The sequence below is a fragment of the Hippichthys cyanospilos genome, chromosome 21 (genome assembly GCF_059441005.1).
Source record: "Hippichthys cyanospilos isolate Australia breed blue-spotted pipefish chromosome 21, RoL_Hcya_1.0, whole genome shotgun sequence".
Lineage (NCBI taxonomy): Eukaryota > Metazoa > Chordata > Actinopteri > Syngnathiformes > Syngnathidae > Hippichthys > Hippichthys cyanospilos.
In genome coordinates this window covers 1,627,768-1,649,266 of record NC_142389.1, presented here as the reverse complement: position 1 = coordinate 1,649,266, position 21,499 = coordinate 1,627,768, and the positions used below count along the sequence as shown (strand labels likewise).

Here is a 21,499-nt window from a genome sequence, read left to right as displayed (position 1 = left end):
ATATATATATATATATATATATATATATATATATATATATATAGTGTTTGATGCCAAAAATTGCACCGTGTGAATGTATTCAATAAACACACATGGCAGTCATGTTTGTGTCTTTAGCAGTCACATGACATTTTCACATCCTTCGTAAACGTTTTTTTCACTTAAAAAGCCATTTTCACCTGTCAAAAGTTCATATTTGGGCTATAACTGTAATTGGCTTTGGTCATTACCTGTGCCTTTGGCACGTGACGTCATTTTTATGCGACAGGAAGTGACGAGTAAAGAGGATTGGTGATAAAAATACATAGTTTTAATCGATTTAAATATAAACACAATTTACTTCAGAAAACGGCAGACTCCCTTTAACATACATCATTTCTATTGCGACTCTTTAGTGTCATCTACTGGCCAAAAGCTGTAACATCAAACAATATTTTCACGTTAAGTGATGCCGTACTGTACAACTACGTGTGGGAATTATTTACGCCAAATTATGCCAAGCAAAATGTGACTGGCGGCAGAAAAAAAAATGCCTTCAAAAGATCCAAACGACTCAAACTAGTATGCAAAAAAAAAAAATTAGATTCGTGTCATAAACAGGCCCCATTTTGGGTAAAGAAAAAAAAATTCATTCTGCCATTAAGGGGAAACAAAAATTAATCTACTGACAGCAAAATTTCATTGATGGCAAAAAAATAAAATAAAAATCATGCCTTCATAAGACGCAAGGTTCATAAACGTCACATCCTAAAGAGAGCACATTTAGGGGGAAAAAAATATAATCATGCCATAAATAGGTCACATTAGAGGCCCAAAAATTACATCATGCCTTGATGGCAATCTCAAAATATTACAGCACTGAATATTTATGAGCAATAAATGGACCCTTTTCATGGCATTTGATTGTAATGACTAGTAAATCAAACATTTTGTGCACCTGTGTCATTTTGAAAATGTATAAAGACCCCCCCCCCCAAAAAAAAAAAAAAAAAACAAATACTTGTCCAAATGACTCCCGTGCCCTTTTGCCTTCTCTCCAGTAATAACACGCGTGTGATAATTCATTTTTCAAGTGGAGCCCATTCCTATTTTAAGCCAATGAAACGTATCCATCATCCCGGCCGGGTTGGAAAATTAAATTTGGATTTCATAACGCCGCCGCCATGCCTTCAATTATTCATGCGCCGGAGGCTTTATGAATTTTTGTCTTGGATGACTTTCACACAAGGAAGCAAGCAGGTTGATGAGCTTTAATATTAATAATCGTAATAATAAAAGGCACATGTACAGCCATAGTGAGATGAACAAGTCCACTGAAGCTTCTTGTTTTTTCTCTTTTTGAGAGACCCCCCACCCCAAAAAAAAAAAAATACAGCAGAGATCAGGAGGAGTGATATCTTCTTTCTGCTTTACAGTAGATTCCATTCACGTAACACCTTCTCCTTCAAGTAAGTCCAAAGTCCCTTAGATGGAGGACCCCCACAATTTCCCGTCTCACACACACACACACACACACATTTGTACGGCGATACTTTGTGAGGACATCCATTGAAAAACGGTGACCCCAACCCCAACCAAAGTCCAATTCAAACTTACACTCTAAAAGCGAGACCTGACCCTCAAAAAGAAATGGGAACTTGCGAGGAACGGCCTAAATGTCCCCGCATCTCCAAAAAACACAAGGTCAGCCGTGCAAAGACGTCACAGGGGCTGGAAAAAAATTATACAAAAAAATACATTGCAAACATAAAGATGATTTTAATACTTTTAAATGGCATTTTCGACTAAATTCAAATTTGAAATTGCTCGTGAGAAATAATAAAAATATTACAATCCTCACCGGTGTTCAAAACCTCAACAAAAAAATGTTTGCATCATTCTTTTTTTTTTTAAATTGTATTATCATTTTATGATTATATTTTTTAATTCACACATTATATTGTAGCTAATATGTAAAATAACTTGAAAATGTCAACAGGTTTTGAGGAGCATTTTTATTTAAAAACTACTAAAAATATACTAGCTATAGAAGTATTTAAATTTGATAAGGATGCTAAATATTTTCAAACACAAACAAATTTATCAATTTCAACCAATCAGTGGCATGATTTTTAAAATGCAGAGGGAAAAAATGGACGAAGGCTTTTGGCACTTATTTTTCAAAATGTAGAAACGCGCTAATTTGTACTCAAATAAAAAATAAATAAAAATGTAAATGCATTATTCTTGTCGGGAGGAAAAACAAAACTAAACAAATTTTAAACACAGGTGAGGATGTTTTCTTCCAAAAATGTGGTTCTTCACTCACAAAAACAAAAAACATTTTTAAAAATGTGTTTGAATTGATTCCGGTTTGGGAACTTTTTAAAACGCATTTCACTCATTCAAATCCAAAGGCGTAATTTTGACATGAGAAGCTAGACCACGGGTGTCAAACATAGGGCCCGCGGGCCAGATACGGCCCGCGTAGATGTATAACTTGGCCCGGCGAGATGTTTTTCAAATCAGCAGAACTCCTGAGCCGTTTGTGCTAGCAACTTCATTCCGACGGATTTTGAAATCGGAGAGGCGGGGCTTTGTATCGCTATCACAAACAATAAGGTAGCCGGTGTGTTTTTGTGTGTTGTAGTGATGAAAGAGGCTGTGTTTTAACCCTAAAGGATTGGAAAAAAACGGTCATAGAAAGTGCCCATTCATTTCATGCAATTTAAGAAAAAATGCTATTGTATATATGCTGAAGAGGGGACCAAAAATCTTGAATTATGTAGTTGCTGTTCGAAATCATATTTAAAAATTAGCGAAAATCTGTGTGATTAATTCAACTACTTGTACTAAAGTTCTACAACATGATTTTTAGCCGGCCTGAGAGTACATTTTTGGAGCTAAAAAGACTTTGACACCCCTGCTCTAGACGTTAAATCCTCCGTATTTATTTTGGTATTTTTTAGGCATTAGTGTCTAAGATGCTTGGAAAAGGAGTAAAATGAATAAAAATTGAATAAATGTGATCATTTGCTTAAAAAAAGACACAAAAGTATTTTTTAAGGATTTTAAATTTTAGCGACTGACATTGTTGAAAACAGGTGGAAAACCTTAAAAAAAAAAGAAAAATGTTGTAAATTGACTTTTAACATCATTAATGAGAGCATGTCAATGATGTGAGGTATGGTGCAAAAAAAAATGGCTTTTTGATTAAACTTCAAAGGTTTTTGTCACGCAAACGCACACAAAATGTGGAAGAGCAACTAAATATGTTAAATACGCATTTCTGAGTTCATGGGTAAATATAAATAAAAAGGGGGCGACTCACACACGCATATCCAATCACAGGTCACAGCTCAGTCGAGTCGACACTCGTTTTCACATTGAGGCAACACACACATGCGTGCGCGCGCGCGCGTGCGTGTGCGCTTTTGGCTCTTGGGTGCGCAGGGGGTCCGACTGCTACGCACTGGCCACCTCAGGACCATCAAGCCCAAAATCAATCTCCTTTCCAAAGGTCTTCTCACTTGTGTGGTAGAAGGAGGTAAGTGGATTAGCAGTGTGTGTGTGTGTGTGTGTGTGTGTGTGCGTGTGTGCGCGTGCGTAAGAGGTATCAGTGGTTGAGCGCGGTCTCTGTCCTCCTCGCGGGGTGGCCGAGTGTGCGTGTTGTTGTTTGTTTTTGTTTTTACTTTTGGACCTGGAAGATGAAGAGGCGCAGGTTGATGTTTTTGGCGGCCAGCAGTTTGTTGCACTCGACGGAGTCGCAGATGGGCAGCAGCACGTAGTCCGTCTCGCTGTCGTCGTTGCTGAAGGCGTAGTGATGGATGACCGGCTTGATGCGCACGTCGTCGTACGGGCCCTTCAGCAGCAGGAAGGAGCACTCCAGCGCCGAGTTCACCTGCCAACGCCGCAACGTCAGGACAACGCCGCGACTTTTATGCCAAAGTCGACAAAGTCTTGACGAGTCGCGTTAATATCCGAGCCTTTTCATGGCCCGCTCTACCACTTTTGTGTGTGTGTGTGTGTGTGTGTGTGTGTGTCACCTTGCTCTTGAGGATGAGCTGGAAGGAGAGCGTGCGCTTGCACGAAAGGTTGGGGTTGCGTTCCGAGTCGTTGACGCGAGCCTTTAGCACCCACGTCTGGTTGAGCACGGTGAAGCGCGGCGTCTCGTAGTACAGCCGAGTGATGAAGTCGTCGGTGCGGTACGGCCGGAACTGCACCTCTGACACACGCGCGCCGCCGCGTTTTCACTCGTTAGGTCTCGGATTGAATGTCTAGAATTTTTAACGTTTTTTTTTTTTAAAAACGTGAAATTCCGTCTTTGGGGTTGAATGTGGAGACTTTTGAAAAAAAAAATGTGGAAATCCGCCTTCGCTTACCGGTGAATCCGATCTTCTCGTAGCAGAGGAGGCTGAAGATGCTGTTGTAGAGTTGCATGTCGCGTCTGTGGTTCTGGTCCATCTCGCCCAGGATGCCCATCAGCTCCGTGCCCGTCTTGGTGGGGTGCGAGCACTCGCCCTCGTGCGCCGGCATCTCGTGGAAGGGGCCCTGCCACGGGCACCCGATGCGCTTGTACTTGCACACCGTCACCCTGACCACAAAGGGGAAACCGGAATAGCTTGGCTTGGCTTTTTTTTTCGTGCATTTCTTGTAATATTTTGTATTTTTGACGTGTTTCATCAAAGCATATTGAGTCATTCAACGCCAGGGACGTATTTTCACTTTTTTTTAAGAGTCCGGACATTCAATCCCTCTTAAAAAATCCATTCCTGGTTAAAACATTAAAATTTGATGTCAACCACAAATGAAATATCAAAACTTTATTTTTAAATAAAACACACAATATAGTTAGGATTCATTTTTTAATACTAATATGTACGAATAGGTTTAATGCCACCGTGCATTTTGAGAGGTTGAAAATATTCATGACAACAAAAACGAGACGTTTTTAGGAAAGCTATCATCTCCAGTATCAATTCTTCCACGGTTAAGTCGTGAAAGTACATTTTGGAGACATACGGAATGTGAGGAGGAGAGCTTGTTGTCACGGCAACCACTTTACACCTTTAGCTTTCCAGCTGCCGGTGTCGCAATGTCTGTCTAGCGCTTTTTTTTTTTTTTTTTTTGTGATGGTAGGGCTGGGTAAGGCAATATCCAAACACTCAACTCCCGAACGATCGGTTGGCATTTTTCCGCAGCCGTGTTGCGCAAGAATAGCGATTGGCGCGGACGGGAAGGAAAATATCGATTGAGTTATTTTTCGAAAGGTTCGCGAGAAAAAAATGGTGACTTTGGCCTGCTCGGCGGCGTCTCTCACCTGTCCTGACACTCGTCCTTCTGATGTCTCTCCAGGCTGGACCTGGGGAACTGTTTAAGGCAGAAGGTGCACTCGGTGGGCAGCTCGCTGACCGCCTTCTCCACCGCCAGGTTTCTGCAGCACAGATTCTTGCTGATCTCGCACCTGCGAGCCGAGAAAGGCCGTCAGAATCGGGCTCCGAGCCGGGCTCCGAGCCGGGCTCCGAGCCGGGCTCGGCCCTACCTGCAGTTGGGACACGTGGCCTGCTCCTCCTTGAGGCGCGAGTCGGCCAGCAGGTGGATGAAGCAGCCCGCGCACATCAGGTGGCCGTTGGTGCACTGGGGGAGTCGAGGCCACACGTCAAATGTCATGCACGGTGCTCGGGATATTTTAGAAAATAAAGTGCGCAAAAATAGAGACGGATACATAGGAGACGGATCCGGGTGCGTTTTTTCCTGCAATTTCCTGCTTTCTAATTGCATGTCTTTTGGCAATTATAATTCTGGAGCAGATCCAAAATGACCGATTGCAACCAAGTAAATGTAGTCACACTCCCAATTTTTTTTCTAGGGTTTTTTTTGGTTTGAAAAATAATATTTGGAGATTTTTTTTTATTAAACCTGATTTGACATGACACTAGCGTTTTCTCGCTACAGTTATTGTCGCTTCTCTTACTAATGAACATAAATTTCAATCGGACCTGTCAAAAATAGCTATTTAACTATTATAGTTTCATTTAAAACAATGTCTATAGCAGGTTTACCTCTCTATTTTCTTGTTATTTTTCCTCCACCTAAGTCGTTTTAGACAGTTAAAAAGTAAATTTCAGTTATTTCTGGATAAACGGGGGACACTATGCACATGGCAAACATAATCCGAATAAGGCAAAAATATTTTAGCATCATTACTTATTTTTTTTTAATGCAAAGATCATTCTGAATCAGATCCAGATTGCAAATCGTTTAAGAACTTGCCATATCTGCATCAAATGTCTAGAAAAAAAACAGTTTCATACCAGGCAAAAAAATTGTTGGGATCATGACACAGGTTGGGATTTTCCTGCATTTAAAATATATTAAATGCATGTCTTTTACAAAGAGAATTCTGGAACCAATCGAGATTAAACTCTGAGGGTGACATTTTTGACTCAAATGTCAAAACAGTTTCATAGGCAACTATATTTTAGCATCATTACATGAGGAATTTTCTGCATATAAAACTATTTAAATGCATGTCTTTTGCAAGGAGAATTCTGGAACCGATCGAGACTGAGCGTGGTTTGAGAACTTGCCACATTTGGCTCAAATGTGTACCGAAAACAGTTTAATGGGCAACGGTGGATGATTGAGGGGAACTTTGTGAATTGTCACCAACATGAACTTTCCACTGCTTGTGCTTGCACATGACATTAAATCGAGCGCATTTATGTTGTGTGAAGGGCTACGACACGCTCGACATTGAGCAGGTGACATGTTGGTGGCATTCGAGGACAAGGGGGGTGGAAAGGGGACTACTTTTATTTTGGAGGGTGTTGATGTTGGGAAAGTGACTTTAGAGTTGAAGGTTATTTGAAGATCACGTCAAAACTTTTCAGCGGGGGACGGGGACATGGTGCGTCGAGCCTGTGCCGTTTTTTAAATACGTCGAGCATCAGGTTGCCCCCAGTTTAGTCAATTTTAGGGGGTCAGGTTTTTTTTTTTAGGGGTGGGGGTGTTGCAGGGGTAAGTGTTGGGGCATGTTTGTGACCACGTTTACCTGATACACAGACGCCTTGGGCAAGTCTAGGCACACGGTGCAGCAGAGCACAGAGTACAGTCTCTCCTCCAGTTTTCCGGACTCCGCCTCGGGCACTTTGGTCTTCTTCTTGGGCGGTTCGTCCGAGTCCGCCTCGGGCCGCGTTCCGACCTCCTCCTGGCCGACGAGCCCGGCCCCTGCCCCGGCCACGGCCACCTCGGCCGCCCCTGCCACCGCGACGGCCGATGAGCCGCCGGGCGCCGACATCAAGTCGTCGTCTTCCATGGCGGACATCCGATTGGGTCTAGAACTTCCCACGTACCCCCCCACCACAAAATCACTTAGATCAATCTTGAGTGATGGCTTAGCTTGAAGGCTAACTGACAGCTAGCTCGCTAGCAGGCTAACTCCCGTGCTAACGCCACGGTAGGAACGCTAGTTGGCTGATGATTTGCAGGGCTAGAATTCGAAATATTTTCTGGAAGTCGTAACCGAGGCGAAGACAAAATGTCAACCGCAGGGAGAGGACTTACGGTGCGGCTAGCTAGTTGACACCGAGCCCTGAGCACGGCGCTCCGGTCGGGGGAGGGGGGCGGTGGGCAGCCAGAACAAAAACAACTCAGCTGTTTTGGGGGGAGGGGGTGGGGAGGGGGCGCTCTCCCTCCCGACAGCTCGGTTCGGCTGTCCCCAAGTCCGGCGTGTCCGCTGCGGCTACCCGAGATGTCTTTTCCCGATCCGCGGACGCTTGTTGTTGTTGTTGGCTCGTCTCTGGGGCTCACACAGCCATCTTTGTTTTTCCTCCCTGTCCGTCTCCCCCCCCCTCCGCGTCTCTCCCGAGTTCTCAACCTTTTACGACTTGATCAAAGTGGGGCTTATTCAGAAAAAAAGCAACATTTTTTTCCGAACCGCATCAACGCTTTAATTTTGTGCGGAAAGAGCCGCCTATCGTCCTCTCCGCCCGGTCGTGTCGAATCGGCGGACGGCGAAATGTTTTGTTGTAGCCACAGATGACTTGGGGGTATTTAAAGAGTTGGGGAGCGCGCATGCGCAGTGCGCGCAGGCCGAGCAAGAGAGCTTTGAAAGCGGACAAAAGTTATGTCAGACTTCTTTTTAAAGACGTTTGACAGCGCACCGGCGCCCACGTGGCTTGCGCGAGGCAGCTTTGATGACCACGAGCGATTACTAAACTATTGCACCCCCCAAAAAAATGATAGCGCGTTGCGATTTGCATAATGGGACGTGCTGCTTGCGCAATTCGCTGTTAAGTTGCCAGACTGGTTCTGGGAGACCCTCTCCTATATTATTATGTGTGAATGACACAACCAGAAAGACAGGCTGACGAAACACAGGCTTGAAAACAATGGCCGAGCCTACGTCAAAGGAATTAAAACATTATATATATAAATATGGGATTTCAAACTGAGTAAACAATGCACAGATCCAGGTTGAATCTCGTTTAACTTTACAGTTTATACACAAATAGAATCATAGAAAACAACTCAAAAATACATTTAACGTGCAAAAGAATGAGCTCTCAATTTTTAGACACACAGTACTCAAGTTTTTTTTTTTTTCCAAGAGGATATAAAGGATGATAAACGTACCGAGAAGAAAACTGAGGTAAACCTGCAATAGAAAATGTTACTTTAAATAAAAATGCACAAAAGAGTTTTGTTTTTCCCTTTTTTAGTTTGTTTCTGTCATTAAAAGACAACAATACTGTGAATCAAACTGATATTTTTTGGACTTGTTCGAAATAGAAGCAGGAACAATTTTAAGAAAAAATAGAGAGGTCTGCAATGAAGTTATGATCATCAATGAAGATGCTTTTGTTGATATTTTTGTCCACTGCTCCGACTTGAAAGGAAAATCTGCAGTAGAAAAAATCTGGTCATAAATGAAAATCTGCAATACTTTGAGGTGCTGTAGGTTCATTCTATTTGAGCATCTAAACTGGCCCCCTGTCCTCCACTTGAAGGCCTAACAGTTTTGGGGTCTTCCCTCGGAGTGGTCCGGAAATTCTCTCTGTCCAGCATTGCTGGTCTAGGTTGTTCCTCCTCCGTCCTGGTTTTGCGCTGGTACTCCAGCGCTATCTGCTGGCAGCTGGCCGCCTTGGCTCTCAGCCAGGGATACAGCAAGGTGTCCTCTGCAGTCATCCTGGCCACAGGGTCGGACTGGAGGAGACCGGAGACCAGGCCTTTGGCTTCTGGGTGAGAAAATAAGCAATGGTTTGTTGCATTTACGTTTAGTGGTACGCGGGTCCCCTCTAGCGGTAAGCAAGAGAATTACTGTTAAAGTTCATGATTGTAATCGATGCCGCATTTGGCATGTACCTTCTGAGATGGCGTCCCAATAGGGGGACAGGAAGTGCACTTGCCCCCGTTTGATGATCTCAAACAGTTCCTCCTGGTCCCGATCCCGACTTCGAAAGGGGGCGAAGCCGCACAGAAGGATGTAGAGGATGACACCCAGTGCCCACATGTCCACCTCCACGCCGTATCCTGGCGGCGCATGTTTATCAAGTCGTTCGGAAACGGTTACGGGAGGACGCGGGCGTGGCGCTAACCTGTCTCGGAGAGAATCTCGGGCGCCACGTAGGTGGGAGTGCCACAGATGGTGAAGACGGGCTCGGTCACTACCATGGCCAGGCCGAAGTCGGCCAGCTTGAGTCGGGTCATGCCGGGCACCGCGTAAACGATCTGAGGGGCGGGAAAGACTCAGCTTACAGCTTGCTTAAAACAAGTCAAGTCGAAAACTTTCTTTACAAAAATATAAGCATGTTATTCTGATTTTAGTATTGTTTGCGGAATATGGAAAAACGGCAAAATCCATCCATTTTCATGCTTGACGTCGACTAAAAACGACATCGCAGCTGAGCGTTCAAGGAACGATCACTTGTAAGTCATCATGCAAATGTCACATGACCTAACTTTGAAAACAGCTGAGCTGTGATTGGTCATTGCCTGTGCAACGGCGATGTCATTTTTAGTCGACGGCTGCATTTAATATGTTTATGAAAACGAAATAGGAATATGATGTCATTATTTAGACTACTATGACTTTTGCATTATGGGAGTCCAGGCTAAGCCAATCATCGAAGTCATTGAAAGGCTTGCAAATGTCATAAGTACGTATTGAAAAAAACATTTCACACGATCGATTAGCTAATTTGAAAATAGTCGCTGAAATAGTCGTGGACTGACCAGCAGGTTCTCGGGTTTGACGTCCCGGTGGACCACGCTCCTCCGGTGGATGTACTTGAGGGCCTCGGCCACGTCGGCCAGCATGAGCGCGGCCTCGTCCTCGCCGAAGCTGCCGCGCCGGCCGATGGCCTCGAAGAGGTCGCCCCCGCCGGCCAGCTCCATCACCAGGTAGGCCCGGGCGGGCGTGCGGTGGTGCGCCAGCAGCCTGACGATGCGCGGGTGCCTCAGGCTGGCCAGCAGGCTCAGCTCGTTCTGCAGCATGTGCTCCCGGCCCAGCAGCTGCCGGCGCTCCACCATCTTGACGGCCAGCGCCCGGCCGTCGGAGCGCCGCCGGCACTCGCGCACCACCGCGAAGTTGCCGTCCCCCAGGAGGCGCCCCACGCGGTACAGGCCGGCCACGTCGGCCTCCGACACCTCGCTGCCCTCCGAGGGAGGCCCCCAGTAGTCCTCCGAGACCCCGGGGGGAGAATCTGGGGTGAGGGAAAGGCTTAGGGTTACTGAAAACAAACTATAACAGTATTTAAAAAAAAATCTTCTTCATTCTAACTCATAATTTGAGTCACCAAGCTCTGCAGTGAATAGCAATAACCGGCCGGGAATTGAGCCTGCTTGTAATTACCCATGTATGCCACTAGATGGCGGCAATATTGTTTGAACATATTTATATTGGTCAACACACGTCAACATTAAATTCCACATTAAAGCAATAGTTGTGGGCTAGATTGTTATATCTTTTTTCTGTTATTAATACTATCTATATACTATGTAATATAGTCATAATAATATAATAACAACTATATATGACAACATAATATAAGACCAATACATATTATTGTAGTATTGCTATATATGTAATAATTTTGTTCTAGTGCAGAATAACTTGCAAAGAATAAAGATAAAAAAAAAAATCTAACCTTGAGGGGAACTTTCCGTTTGTTTCCTGCAGACAGGGGGCAGCGGCGTCCTTCCCGAAAGCGGATCTACCCACTCCGGGCTGGGACGCTTGACTCGTCTCACCAAGCAGTTTTCGCACAGCGGAGCGAGGTCCGTCCCTCGCTCCCTTTGGAAGCGACCGACGGCGGGCGGCGTGTCCCGGCAGAGCCCGCCCCTCACTCGCAATTTCTGCAGATGATTGGGGAGCTGAGCGGCTTTCCTGGCCGCGGCCTTAGCGGAATTCTCCTTGGCAGGCGGCGCCCCGTCTTCGGCGGGGTCCGCCTCGTCCGTGCCCTCGCCGTAGCCGCTGTCCGCCTTGGCGGCTTTATCCGGCGCCGCCCGGAGCTTCTTTTCCCAGACCAGGAGCGCTTCGGCCCGGTAGCGGGACTGCTCCGGGAACAGCTCCTCCAGCGCCCCCCGCAGGCCGCTCAGCTCAGGCCGGCCTTTGCCCAGCGCTAAAAAGGCCGCGTCTCCGCGGAAGAATTCGCCGACGCTTTTCACCTGCCGCGAACGGAACGATAAACTCAATTCAGAGTCCCGAATTAGGGACGAGAGTCAAGAGCCTACCTCTCGGGCGAAGGCCGTATAGAGGCGGGTCACTCGCGACCGGTGCCAACGAGGGAAGCCCAGCGCTTCCGAGATGTCCAATAGGAGCTGCTCAAAGGAGACCACGCCCCTGCGGTTTAAAAGCACCGTCACCTTGGGAAAAAATAAACACAATTTTAGTTGGTTAGCATCGCACACAAAAAGTATGCGAAGAGATTGGGGCTAGTGACGGTCTGAGAATTTTTACTTTCAAGTAAGAACCACAGAATTCGCTTTTTAAAATGAGAGTTCTGACCACTAAATTTGCACAAATCATCTTTATTATTCATTTCTCATTGAAAAGTTTGACTGACTTATCTGATTGTTTTGGTGATGTTCTCCATCTAGTGGATGCATAACGCAACCCCGGCCACCGCTGTAGCTTCTATTCTATGCGCCTTATAATACGGTGCGTTTTACAGTGCGCAAACTTCTCAGAATTCTCCATTTAAAATCACAATCCGGACTTGGAAAAACTGAAGCCAGACTTCAAAATCGGAATGCTAACCACCCTCAGAATTCTGACTTTTAAAAGAATTTTGAATTCTGAGAATAAAGTTAGCACAATCAGCCCAAGTTGGGTGATAATAAGGCCACGCTTTTGACTATAAAGAATTTTAAGTCCGAATTCTGATTATTAACTGAATTCTGTCTTGAAAGCCCAGTGTGAAAAAAGTCAGAATCCTCGCCCGTCAGAATAACGAGCCACATGCTGCTTCACCCCAAATAAGAGAATGCGCTTTACCTTCCGTGGCGCGTTCTGACCGGGTCGAACGACGGTGACCAGATGAGGTCTCTCGGCGCTCTCTTCCGCATGGCGCCCGTGGAAGAGCGGCAGGGGAGGGGCCGCCCCGTGGATCTGCCCCGGGCGGTGGCGGGGGCGAGCGTGCCAGGGGGGCGGCGGCGGAGCGGGCGCTCCTGCGCCACACCTGTCACGTTTCAAAGATGGGCCAGGGACTGCAAAAACAAAATATACCTTATTCTCTAGTACTTAAATACACAAATCCTAAACCTCAATCAACCAATCAATACTTAAACATTTGATTACTTTGCTACTTAATCACCCAGAGTAATTAATTACCTGCTACCAGCCATTTGTAAACCCTCCATAAGCAAAATACTTGGGAATTAAATAAACATAAGTACCTGGAATTGTATGTCTGCACTCTTTAAAAACAAACAAACAAACAAACGTAAAAACACGTCTTTGGGATTGCATGAGTTAAAAGTGTGACATGGATTCCCATCACTTTTAAAAGAAAGTCTTGATGTAGCAGTTTTTTTCCTCAATAACTACATAATAGAGTTTGTGTGTTTGCTTGATTTTTACCGTGTTTGATAAGAAAACTAGAATTTCCTCACCAACAAATCCTTTTGATCAGATTTGTGTTTTGTTTTTTTTTCCATCTAGTGCAAGTGGTGCCATTTGAGAGACTTGCTGTGGCCCCGGATGAATTATTTATGTTTTCTTGAGACACACAAACATGAACAAAAGCTTCCTTGACCTGAAATTTTGCATCATTTATGAAGCTTTGAGGACAGGCAACATCTTTCACTTTCTGGAGAACACAAAGTGTGTTTGGATGAAAGTGAGACAAAAAAATCAGTCGCTTCTACATTTATGCGCCCCATTTCGCAGGACACCCATTTTAAAAAAATGCATTTTAGTTGTGTTTTTCTTGTTTACGTTGCCCATTATTTTCATTGCTTCCTTTGACCATATATGGAACCACACCACGTCATTTCTAAATTTTTTTTTTAAAAAACTCACCTGGAGTTCTCCATTTTCTTGTCGCGTCGCAGCCAAAGCGAGCCTTCGCAGGCGGTGTCATTTCTGAACAAAACAAGACACAAGTGAGTACCAAATTGGCGGTGACGTCACGCCGCCACCAGCCGAATGCGACACGAGTCGGTGCTACTCGGTCGCCTTGGTTATTTGTCAAGTTGGTCTGTTCAGTGTAGGAAGTTACGATGGATTGCACTTCAAATTAAGACATGTAAGACGCTAAAAAATATTCTGCGACATTTCAACACAGTCATGCATTGTGAGACTCTTCGTAAATACATAAGTAAGCATACAAAAACATCTATTTTAATCTATCATGATTTATTTCACTCGAGACAAGCGAATATAATTTATTTTGAAAATCTAGAAAGTGAGATATTTCATGGTCATACTTAACAAGAGCGTAAACGTGAACTGTAGTTTTTGTGATAAATAAATCTTCAAACGTTGTGATTTTATTCACAATAATATTCAAAAGGATGTTTGGAAGAATATTTGATATATTGACGTTAATGTCAAATATCACATCAACTGCTGCAAATGTATTGGAAGAGAAGCGTGTTTTATATTATTCATCATATTGTATATGTTCTATTGTATCTTGTTTTCTTGCCTCACCTATTATGACGTTCTTGTTTGAGATTGTTTCAGAAACGTTTTTTTTTTGGGGGGGGGTCTTTTTTTTTTTTTTTTTTTTTTTCAATTAAGGCCCCTTGGCCCCCTCACGGTTTTGTCTCCAAGGATACCGTTAATACTGGATCAGCAATTCCTTTCTTTTCCTCCCGGATCTATATCCTGTTCTTTGACCATTCAACCGTAATTTAAATAGTTGCTGCGCCGAAGTCACCAGTGGTGAAACCGTACGCCCTTATAAAAATTTCCAAGAAAATATTTTAGCGATAGGATTTTGGTTAAAAATGAAGCTCATCGTGACACTTGGTTGCAGTATTGTCACTTGTCCGCTAGGTGGGGCAAATGCACCAAGATAGCTTGTTAGCGCATTAAAATTGCTCGTTCACAGCTTCAAAAGTTGACGTATTTTTGATGTTTTGAAACACATAAAGAACATCGCTTATCAAGTGTGTAAAATGGAAGTTTTATAGTTTAAAAAAGGGGGAAACGACTGTACAAATAGAAACTCAATGACCCGCCGACTTGACAAGAGGCCATCATTTCTCACAAGTCGAACAGAAAAAGTTGGACGCAACATCAGCATTCCTCACTTTATGACAGCCGCGAGACAAATAGGTCTGAATGCAGAGCGCGTGTGTGGACGTTTGCCAAACCAAAACCTTTACATTGGGCGTGTAGTCATCATTTCATACATGTAGAAGCTCGGTGTGAAGCCAACACTTGCAAAAGTCCCACGCTACAAATCATGTCATAACTCGGCATGAGGTCAAACTCTCTTCTGGATACACACACACACACACACACACACACTTTTGGATGTGCTGTTGGTCAGTTTTTTTTTTTTTTTTTACTATCCTCACCTTTCACCTCGTGGCCCGCTCATTTTTTTTTTCCACTTATGTCCCTCACACCTGTTTATGTCAAACACATACTGTGGGACAAGGGCAATGGGACATGGGTGCCATAACATATGGTGTGAGGTAACAATCTTCACACCTGACTTTTCCTCTCTCTCTCTCTCTCTCTCTCTCTCTCTCTATTTCGTTTAATCCACAATGGTAGTGGGACGGTGGCCATGTTTGTTATGTAATATTTCAGTTAGCGTTGGCTAACTCGACTTGTGTTATTTTACAGAATGGTGCTAAATGCAGCAAAGGTTTTATATCATTTTGGCAACTTATGAGGATTTCTATGGCAATAAGATGTGATAGTGTAACGTCATCTATTTTATTTCTGCTTCGTCTACTGTGAAATTGTGCAACTAAGATCTGTATAATGCTTAAGTAAACAAGGGCATGCATCTTTTGCATAGGAGTCACTTTAAAAGACTTTGCCAATACATTTCATCAAGCTCCAATTAATTTGCTCTTAATTCGAAAACAATTCGAATTGCCAGTAGCTGCAGAAACCTTGTTAAAATCTCATGTACCAAGTGAATGGCCTTCATCCATCCATCCATTTTCAAGAGCCGCTTATCCCCACAGGGGTCACAGGCCTGCTGGCGCCTATCTCAGCTGGCTTCGGGCAGTAGGCGGGGTTCACCCTGAACTGGTTGCCAGCCAATCGCAGTGAATTGCCTTCATGTAAAAAAAAAAAGAAAAACGCGCGCACACACACAGGGCACGTAGAGGTTACTCGAGGGCAAATATGTGCTGAAGAAAGGAGTGATAGTAATGACGTCTCCGACTCCCGAGATGAATGATTGGTCTTTATTTATCATCCGCTAAACATGTTTTCCAACTATCAAATATGTTAGTGTGAGCTACACTCTAAAACAGTTGGGTTGAACATGACCCAATTATGAGTCGAAAAAGGGCTGACACAACATTTGGGTCAGTTTCTAAATTTCTGCTTTACTTTTTGTACAGAAGTAGCAATTTTTTTAGACAGTTTTGCACAAATGCCCCAGTTTTGTGGTTGTTTAGTGCCAAACAAGGCAAATCTTGGGTCAAATGAAACCAAATATTGACTTGGTCCTTTTTTTGACATATAATTGGGTTATTTCTATCTCAACTGTTCTTAGAGTGCAAAAATTGGTCATTTTGTGCAAAACAAACTAAACAATCCATTAAGTTGGGTGCAATTACCCGGAATACTGCTTTGGTCCTTTTTTGACCCGTATTTGGGCTATTTTTAACCCCTCAGTATATAAGAGTTTAAAAAATGGGTCGGTTTGTAAAACACAACCTGAGAAATTGGGTTTTATACAAAAAAAAAAGTTGGCTCAGATTGACCCAAATATCGAGTTGGTCCTTTCTTTTTTTTTTTTTTACTCATAATTGGGTTATTTTTAGCCCAGCTCTTATTAGCCAACTTCAAGCAGAGGTTGAGGTTGTTTTGCGCAAAAAGGCCCGAAACGTAGTTTTAAATGAGTCCAAATATTGAGTCATTCTTTTGTGGACCCACGATTGGGTTATTTTTCACTCAACTGTTCTTGAAAAGAGCAAAAAAAATTGAGTCGCTTTGTACAAGACAAAGTCATTTTTGTCCTTTAACAAACAATAAGTTGGATCAAATTGAATGTTCACCCATTATTGGGTTATTTTTAACCGAACTATTTGGGGGGAGTTTAAAAATGGGTTGTTTTTGCTAAAAAAAATTTAGCTGTTTTAAACAAAACAACCCAGGAAGTTGGGTCAAATTGACCAAAATATTCGATTGGTCCTTTTTTGCCCCAACTGTTTTTAGGAGTTTCAAAAATGGTTGTTTTGTAAAAGAAAACCTGAGAAATTAGGTTTTATACGAAACAAGCCAAAAAGTTGGCCCAGACACATGCAAATATTGGGTTGGTCCTTTTTTTTTTTAACTCATATATGTTTATTTTTTTAGAGTGTTATGGGGAAAAAGGTCAGTCCTTTTTTGACCCATTTCTTCCTTGTTTTTTACCCCCGAAAGTTTTTTTGTTTTGTGCGTGTGCGGGTTTAAAAACGACTTTAAAAAGCGGGTTGGTTTGTGGGACATTCCTCTGGACGCAACAGAAACGAGTAAGCCACCGCGATCTTTTTTTTTTCTTGGGGTGACTCACTCAGCCCATGTTTTTGGGGTTAAACAAACAACCTTCTCTATTTGAAACTTCCGAATTAAGAGCTCCCGTGTGAATGCGACGCCTGACACGTCGCGTCATGTTACCCCGGGAAAAAGTCAGCGCGTGCACTCACATCTCCTCCCTCCGCCGAGGTCGCTTCTCACATAGCCCGATGACATCACGAACAGCCGGTGTGGAGCCAGCCAGTAAGAAGCAGGCGCTTCCTCCTCCCTCCTCCTCCTCCGCTCTGCAGTCTGCTCGCAATCTCTCTCTCACACCCTCACTCTCTCACACACACGCCGCCACACACACACACACACTCTCTCCTCATTCCTCCAGCTCTCCGCAGGCATCATGGTCGAGGCGTTCGTGGGCAAATGGAACCTGAAAAGCAGCGAGAACTTTGATGAGTACATGAAGCAATTGGGTGAGTTTGCTTTACTTGTGTTTTTGCATTGATTTAAGGAGCGAGCAAGATGGAGAATGTGGCATGAGGGTGGAAAAGGCCGAGGAGGAGGGGTGGCGTGGGCGAGCGAGCGAGCGAGCGAGGGAGCACATGGCCTGAGTGTGCTAGGGAGGGGCCCTGAATGCACCCCGCTGTGTTTGAAAGGCGGCCATTGTCGCCAAACGGAGGAGGGTTCGCATTTTCAAACGCCGCTTAGCGAGAATGGAACATGTGATTCCAAATGGGACGTCACCGGACACTTGATTAGGTACGCCTGTGCGAGCGTTGCATTGCAGTGCCGACGGGCAAAATCGGCAAAAAGCACACTTGCCTTACATTTCGTTTTAAAATAAAGGCTCAACTAACAGGGAAATATTATTTGAAGAGGCGTTTAAAACTATGGTTCGAAATCATCGGTTTTCAGTCAAGCACCCCCTAACTAGCGCAAAGCATCCCTGGGAAATCGCATCACATCCGCAGAAGACCTAACTTGACCTAAATCCATTCAACGTTTTGCTAAAGTGTCGCCATTACACAATTTAGTAACAAGATGGTTCATGTTCCAATTCATTTGTTCTCAATGTGAAAAAAAATTCCTGTCACTGCATTAAAAAGCATTCAAATGATACCATTCAAATGATAGTAAAAAGTTTGAAATATCGTCGCTAATATGTCGATAAAAAAAAAAAATCAACTAAATTGGACTTTTCATAAGAAAAAAATTGTGCTTCGTTTTTATTATAATTTGATCGCAAATAAAATTGTTTAAAAAAACATGAAAAATTGTTTAAAAAAGTGCAAATTTTTGTAAAAAAAAAGTTTTTTTTAATGTTAATAATATGATGTAATTGTGTTGAATGGATCTCATCAAACATAACCAATATTGTAAATATGTAAATAGGAATTTGTGACCTGTGTGTGAGATGGGGGCAGGTGCACTGTATCAAACGCATGTCTCAGCACGCAAAGTAACACTAACCTTTTGGAGGGCTTTCCAGGTTGTGTGCGTGTGTGTGTGTGTGTGTGTGGGGGGGGGTATTTACAAGCAGTGACCTGAGGGGCCTTTTACAATTGACCCGTCTGCTCTTGTCACCGTGGCAACCGGCTGCCTTTCGACCGCCTGCGGCAATTCCCTTGATCAATGAGCCATTTGAGTACACGTACGCACACAATAGGCTTATGTGAGTCATTCGGCGGTGCGTTCAGGTCCACCGATGTCATTTTAGTCCCCGGGAAATCCTGCAGAACAGGCTGCACACAAAACCCTTGATTGACAGCCATGAGAGGTCTCCCTTTTCGCACGCCGCCTAAACGCAAGCATCCGCCGGTCCCCGCAGGCGTGGGCTTCACCGTCCGCAAACTGGGCGGTATCACCAAGCCCACCACCATCATCTCGGTGGACGGAGACAAGGTGACCGTCAAGACTCAAAGCACCGTCAAGAACACCGAGCTCACCTTCAAGCTGGGCGAGGAGTTCGACGAGACCACCGCGGACGACAGGAAAGTCAAGGTGTGGTCTGACGAGCCCCCGCAATCTTGCATCACATCTTTATTATAAATCATGTTTAGAAACATGGTTTTCATTCAAAAGTGCCAAAAAAGTGCTGATATGTTTTAGTGCTGCAACTAATGAATATTTTAATAATCAATATAGATTATTTTGTTGCGTCATCTCTGAAATGTTTTTGAAAAGAAACTGGCTTGAATGGCTAGACTTGTTAAAAACATAGAAATACATCTTTGTAATTGTTGCGTATAAAATATAATAAAATGTCAATAATAATAATGAAAATGTGGACAATTCTAGGGTTTTATCACCTAATAACATGATCGGAGATGTGAGATATAAAAAGGGTTTACTCACATAATGCCAAAACAGGAAAATGTCATTTATATTTTCAAATTAAGAGCAAATCAATTGAAACAAAAGAAAATTACAAAGACAACTCTCAGTGACTAAGCAGTAATACCTAAATCTCAGTGATAAAAAACCTCCTTAATAGATATCCTTATTGAAATATAATACAGAAACTATAAACATCATTTTGACATTTTTTGCATACAGTATGCGACATGATTTGACTAAGCCTCGAGGCGAGTCGCTTAAAGGCAAAATGAAATTTAAAGAAACGTATCGGCTCAAGCATAATGCAGAATTATGCAAAAAGCAAACGGGCGATTTTCAGGAGCGTTTTACTGGGCGTGGTTTCTCCCGCCTCAGCATTTTTCTCCGTTTGCAGTCGGTGGTGACAATGGACGACGGCAAGCTGGTGCACGTCCAGCGGTGGGACGGCAAGGAGACCAGCCTGGTGCGCGAAGTCAACGGGAACGCCCTCACGCTGGTCAGTCGCCCCAAAAACCAAACGCCAGCTAGCTAAATGAGCTTTTCTGTTTTGAAAATTTTGAACACGCCCTTGATATTTTGCAAACAGACGCTGACGCTGGGCGACGTGGTTTGCACACGTTGCTACGAGAAGGCAGAGTGAAGTCCTGCGCCCCAAAACCCACCTGCATCCACAGTCCCCCCCCCAAAAACCTCAGTGTCAACTCACTTTTCCTTCATATATTGAAGGCTCAGTATTATTTACACAACCCTTGCCCCCCCCCCCCCTTTTTTTGTTTCCCCGTCCTCCACTTTTGAGGACCCCTCCTGTTAAAAACACTGAAAAGTACTGAAAAGAATAATTGTTATTTTACTTTGGAGTATTACAATTTTTGTCTTTTGTTTGTTTGCAATGGTGATGCGTCGAGTCCACTTTGAAACCCGGAAAAACGTTTCCAACTGAAACATTGGCAGCAAACGATAATAATAAAACATAAACTAAGCTGATTTCTGGCACTGCTGATTTATTTCATATCTCCGTCCAATGAAAAACATGCAACTACCAAGCTGGATTGAAAATCCTCTCCAAATGTATATTTACATATTTTATAAATACATAAATAAAATGCATTTGCAAACAAAGGGAAGAACCTGGAGGTGGCAAAGGCAACGTGTGTCCAGAATGGAATCTGGCGGACGCCTCTGAAGTGATCCAAAGAGTGTGACCACACTTTCCATCCCATAAATAACCAGCAAGCAGCTCTTGAGCGTCCTGTACTCTATGTGTGTGTGTGTGTGTCCTGGCAAGGTGAAAGGAACAATTCCAGGTGTTTTGCACTCAATCATTCTCTTGGCGTGGTACGATCGCCGCACGTTGCCAACTAGATACAAGGGAAGACGGACGGCTAATTTCAATACACCGACTCTACTCGTGGCAAAACATACAAAGATGCAAAAATCTATGGTATATATATATACATATACATACAAACACATTTTTACAAACGTGTACTGTATTTATGCATACATACAGATGTATTTATCTGAATATATGTACCATTATTTTTTCCTTTTCTGCTATGAATGAGGTGGAAAGAATCAAGAAATGACAAAGAAAAAAAATATACATATATAAATTGATAGGATAAATATATTTTTAAAAAATGAAATCAGGGGAATTACTGCACATAATATGAATGTGCATGCTAACTACAATTTTTTTTATTTTAACATTTATTTATTGAACCTTCTTTGGTTGCTAGGAAACATCGAAGACAATGTAATGAAAATAAAACTATTGACATTTTGAACTTGTATTTGCCTTCAAACCTAAAAAAGGTTTTAAATGTAATTTTAGGAAAATAATAAACTAAAGTTTATTAAACACAATAAACCCAAAATATTTCCTGTTTATTTTTTCTACAGGATTGCATTTATTATTCATGTTTTTTTTTAATATCTTGCTTGTAAAAAAAAAAAAACCTGGAAACATTAACTGAAGAATACCATATCACACACACATTTTTAATGCATTATATAGTAGAGGATCAATGT

General features: G+C 43.1%; 3 protein-coding genes across 3 annotated transcripts; 1 reads left to right on the top strand and 2 right to left on the bottom strand.

The window, feature by feature from the left end:
- Window positions 1-1,236: 1,236 nt before the first annotated feature.
- zftraf1 (zinc finger TRAF-type and ring finger containing 1) lies at window positions 1,237-8,012 on the bottom strand. Its single transcript, XM_088405501.1, has 7 exons — window positions 7,546-8,012; window positions 7,034-7,322; window positions 5,522-5,616; window positions 5,300-5,443; window positions 4,362-4,573; window positions 4,026-4,204; window positions 1,237-3,880 (listed from the first exon to the last, which is right to left on the bottom strand). The coding sequence occupies exons 2-7, from the start codon at window positions 7,304-7,306 to the stop codon at window positions 3,668-3,670; spliced, it is 1,116 nt and encodes a 371-aa protein (XP_088261627.1). The 5' UTR covers window positions 7,307-7,322; window positions 7,546-8,012; the 3' UTR covers window positions 1,237-3,667.
- A 450-nt stretch (window positions 8,013-8,462) lies between these two features.
- On the bottom strand, window positions 8,463-17,638 carry dclk3 (doublecortin-like kinase 3). Its single transcript, XM_088404320.1, has 10 exons — window positions 17,311-17,638; window positions 15,582-15,729; window positions 13,505-13,567; window positions 12,479-12,690; window positions 11,716-11,847; window positions 11,130-11,649; window positions 10,216-10,685; window positions 9,579-9,711; window positions 9,346-9,513; window positions 8,463-9,218 (listed from the first exon to the last, which is right to left on the bottom strand). Exons 2-10 carry the CDS (start codon window positions 15,601-15,603, stop codon window positions 8,944-8,946), a joined length of 1,995 nt encoding a protein of 664 aa, XP_088260446.1. The 5' UTR covers window positions 15,604-15,729; window positions 17,311-17,638; the 3' UTR covers window positions 8,463-8,943.
- fabp3 (fatty acid binding protein 3, muscle and heart) lies at window positions 17,436-20,452 on the top strand. Its single transcript, XM_088404323.1, has 4 exons — window positions 17,436-17,604; window positions 18,960-19,132; window positions 19,863-19,964; window positions 20,055-20,452. The coding sequence occupies exons 1-4, from the start codon at window positions 17,532-17,534 to the stop codon at window positions 20,106-20,108; spliced, it is 402 nt and encodes a 133-aa protein (XP_088260449.1). The 5' UTR covers window positions 17,436-17,531; the 3' UTR covers window positions 20,109-20,452.
- Window positions 20,453-21,499: the final 1,047 nt, after the last annotated feature.

Coding starts and splice junctions, on each gene's coding strand:
- zftraf1 (XM_088405501.1), bottom strand. CDS start 7,306: ATGTCCGCCATGGAAGACGACGACTTGATGTCGGCGCCCGGCGGCTCA. Junction 4,574..5,299: donor AAGGACGAGTGTCAGGACAG/GTGAGAGACGCC, acceptor CTTTGTGGTCAG/GGTGACGGTGTGCAAGTACA. Junction 3,881..4,025: donor AGCTCATCCTCAAGAGCAAG/GTGACACACACA, acceptor CGGCGTTGGCAG/GTGAACTCGGCGCTGGAGTG.
- dclk3 (XM_088404320.1), bottom strand. CDS start 15,603: ATGGATGAAGGCCATTCACTTG. Junction 13,568..15,581: donor GGATGAAGGCCATTCACTTG/GTACATGAGATT, acceptor TGTTTTGTTCAG/AAATGACACCGCCTGCGAAG. Junction 9,514..9,578: donor CGAGATTCTCTCCGAGACAG/GTTAGCGCCACG, acceptor ATGCGCCGCCAG/GATACGGCGTGGAGGTGGAC.
- fabp3 (XM_088404323.1), top strand. CDS start 17,532: ATGGTCGAGGCGTTCGTGGGCAAATGGAACCTGAAAAGCAGCGAGAAC. Junction 19,133..19,862: donor CGGACGACAGGAAAGTCAAG/GTGTGGTCTGAC, acceptor CTCCGTTTGCAG/TCGGTGGTGACAATGGACGA. Junction 19,965..20,054: donor ACGGGAACGCCCTCACGCTG/GTCAGTCGCCCC, acceptor TTTTGCAAACAG/ACGCTGACGCTGGGCGACGT.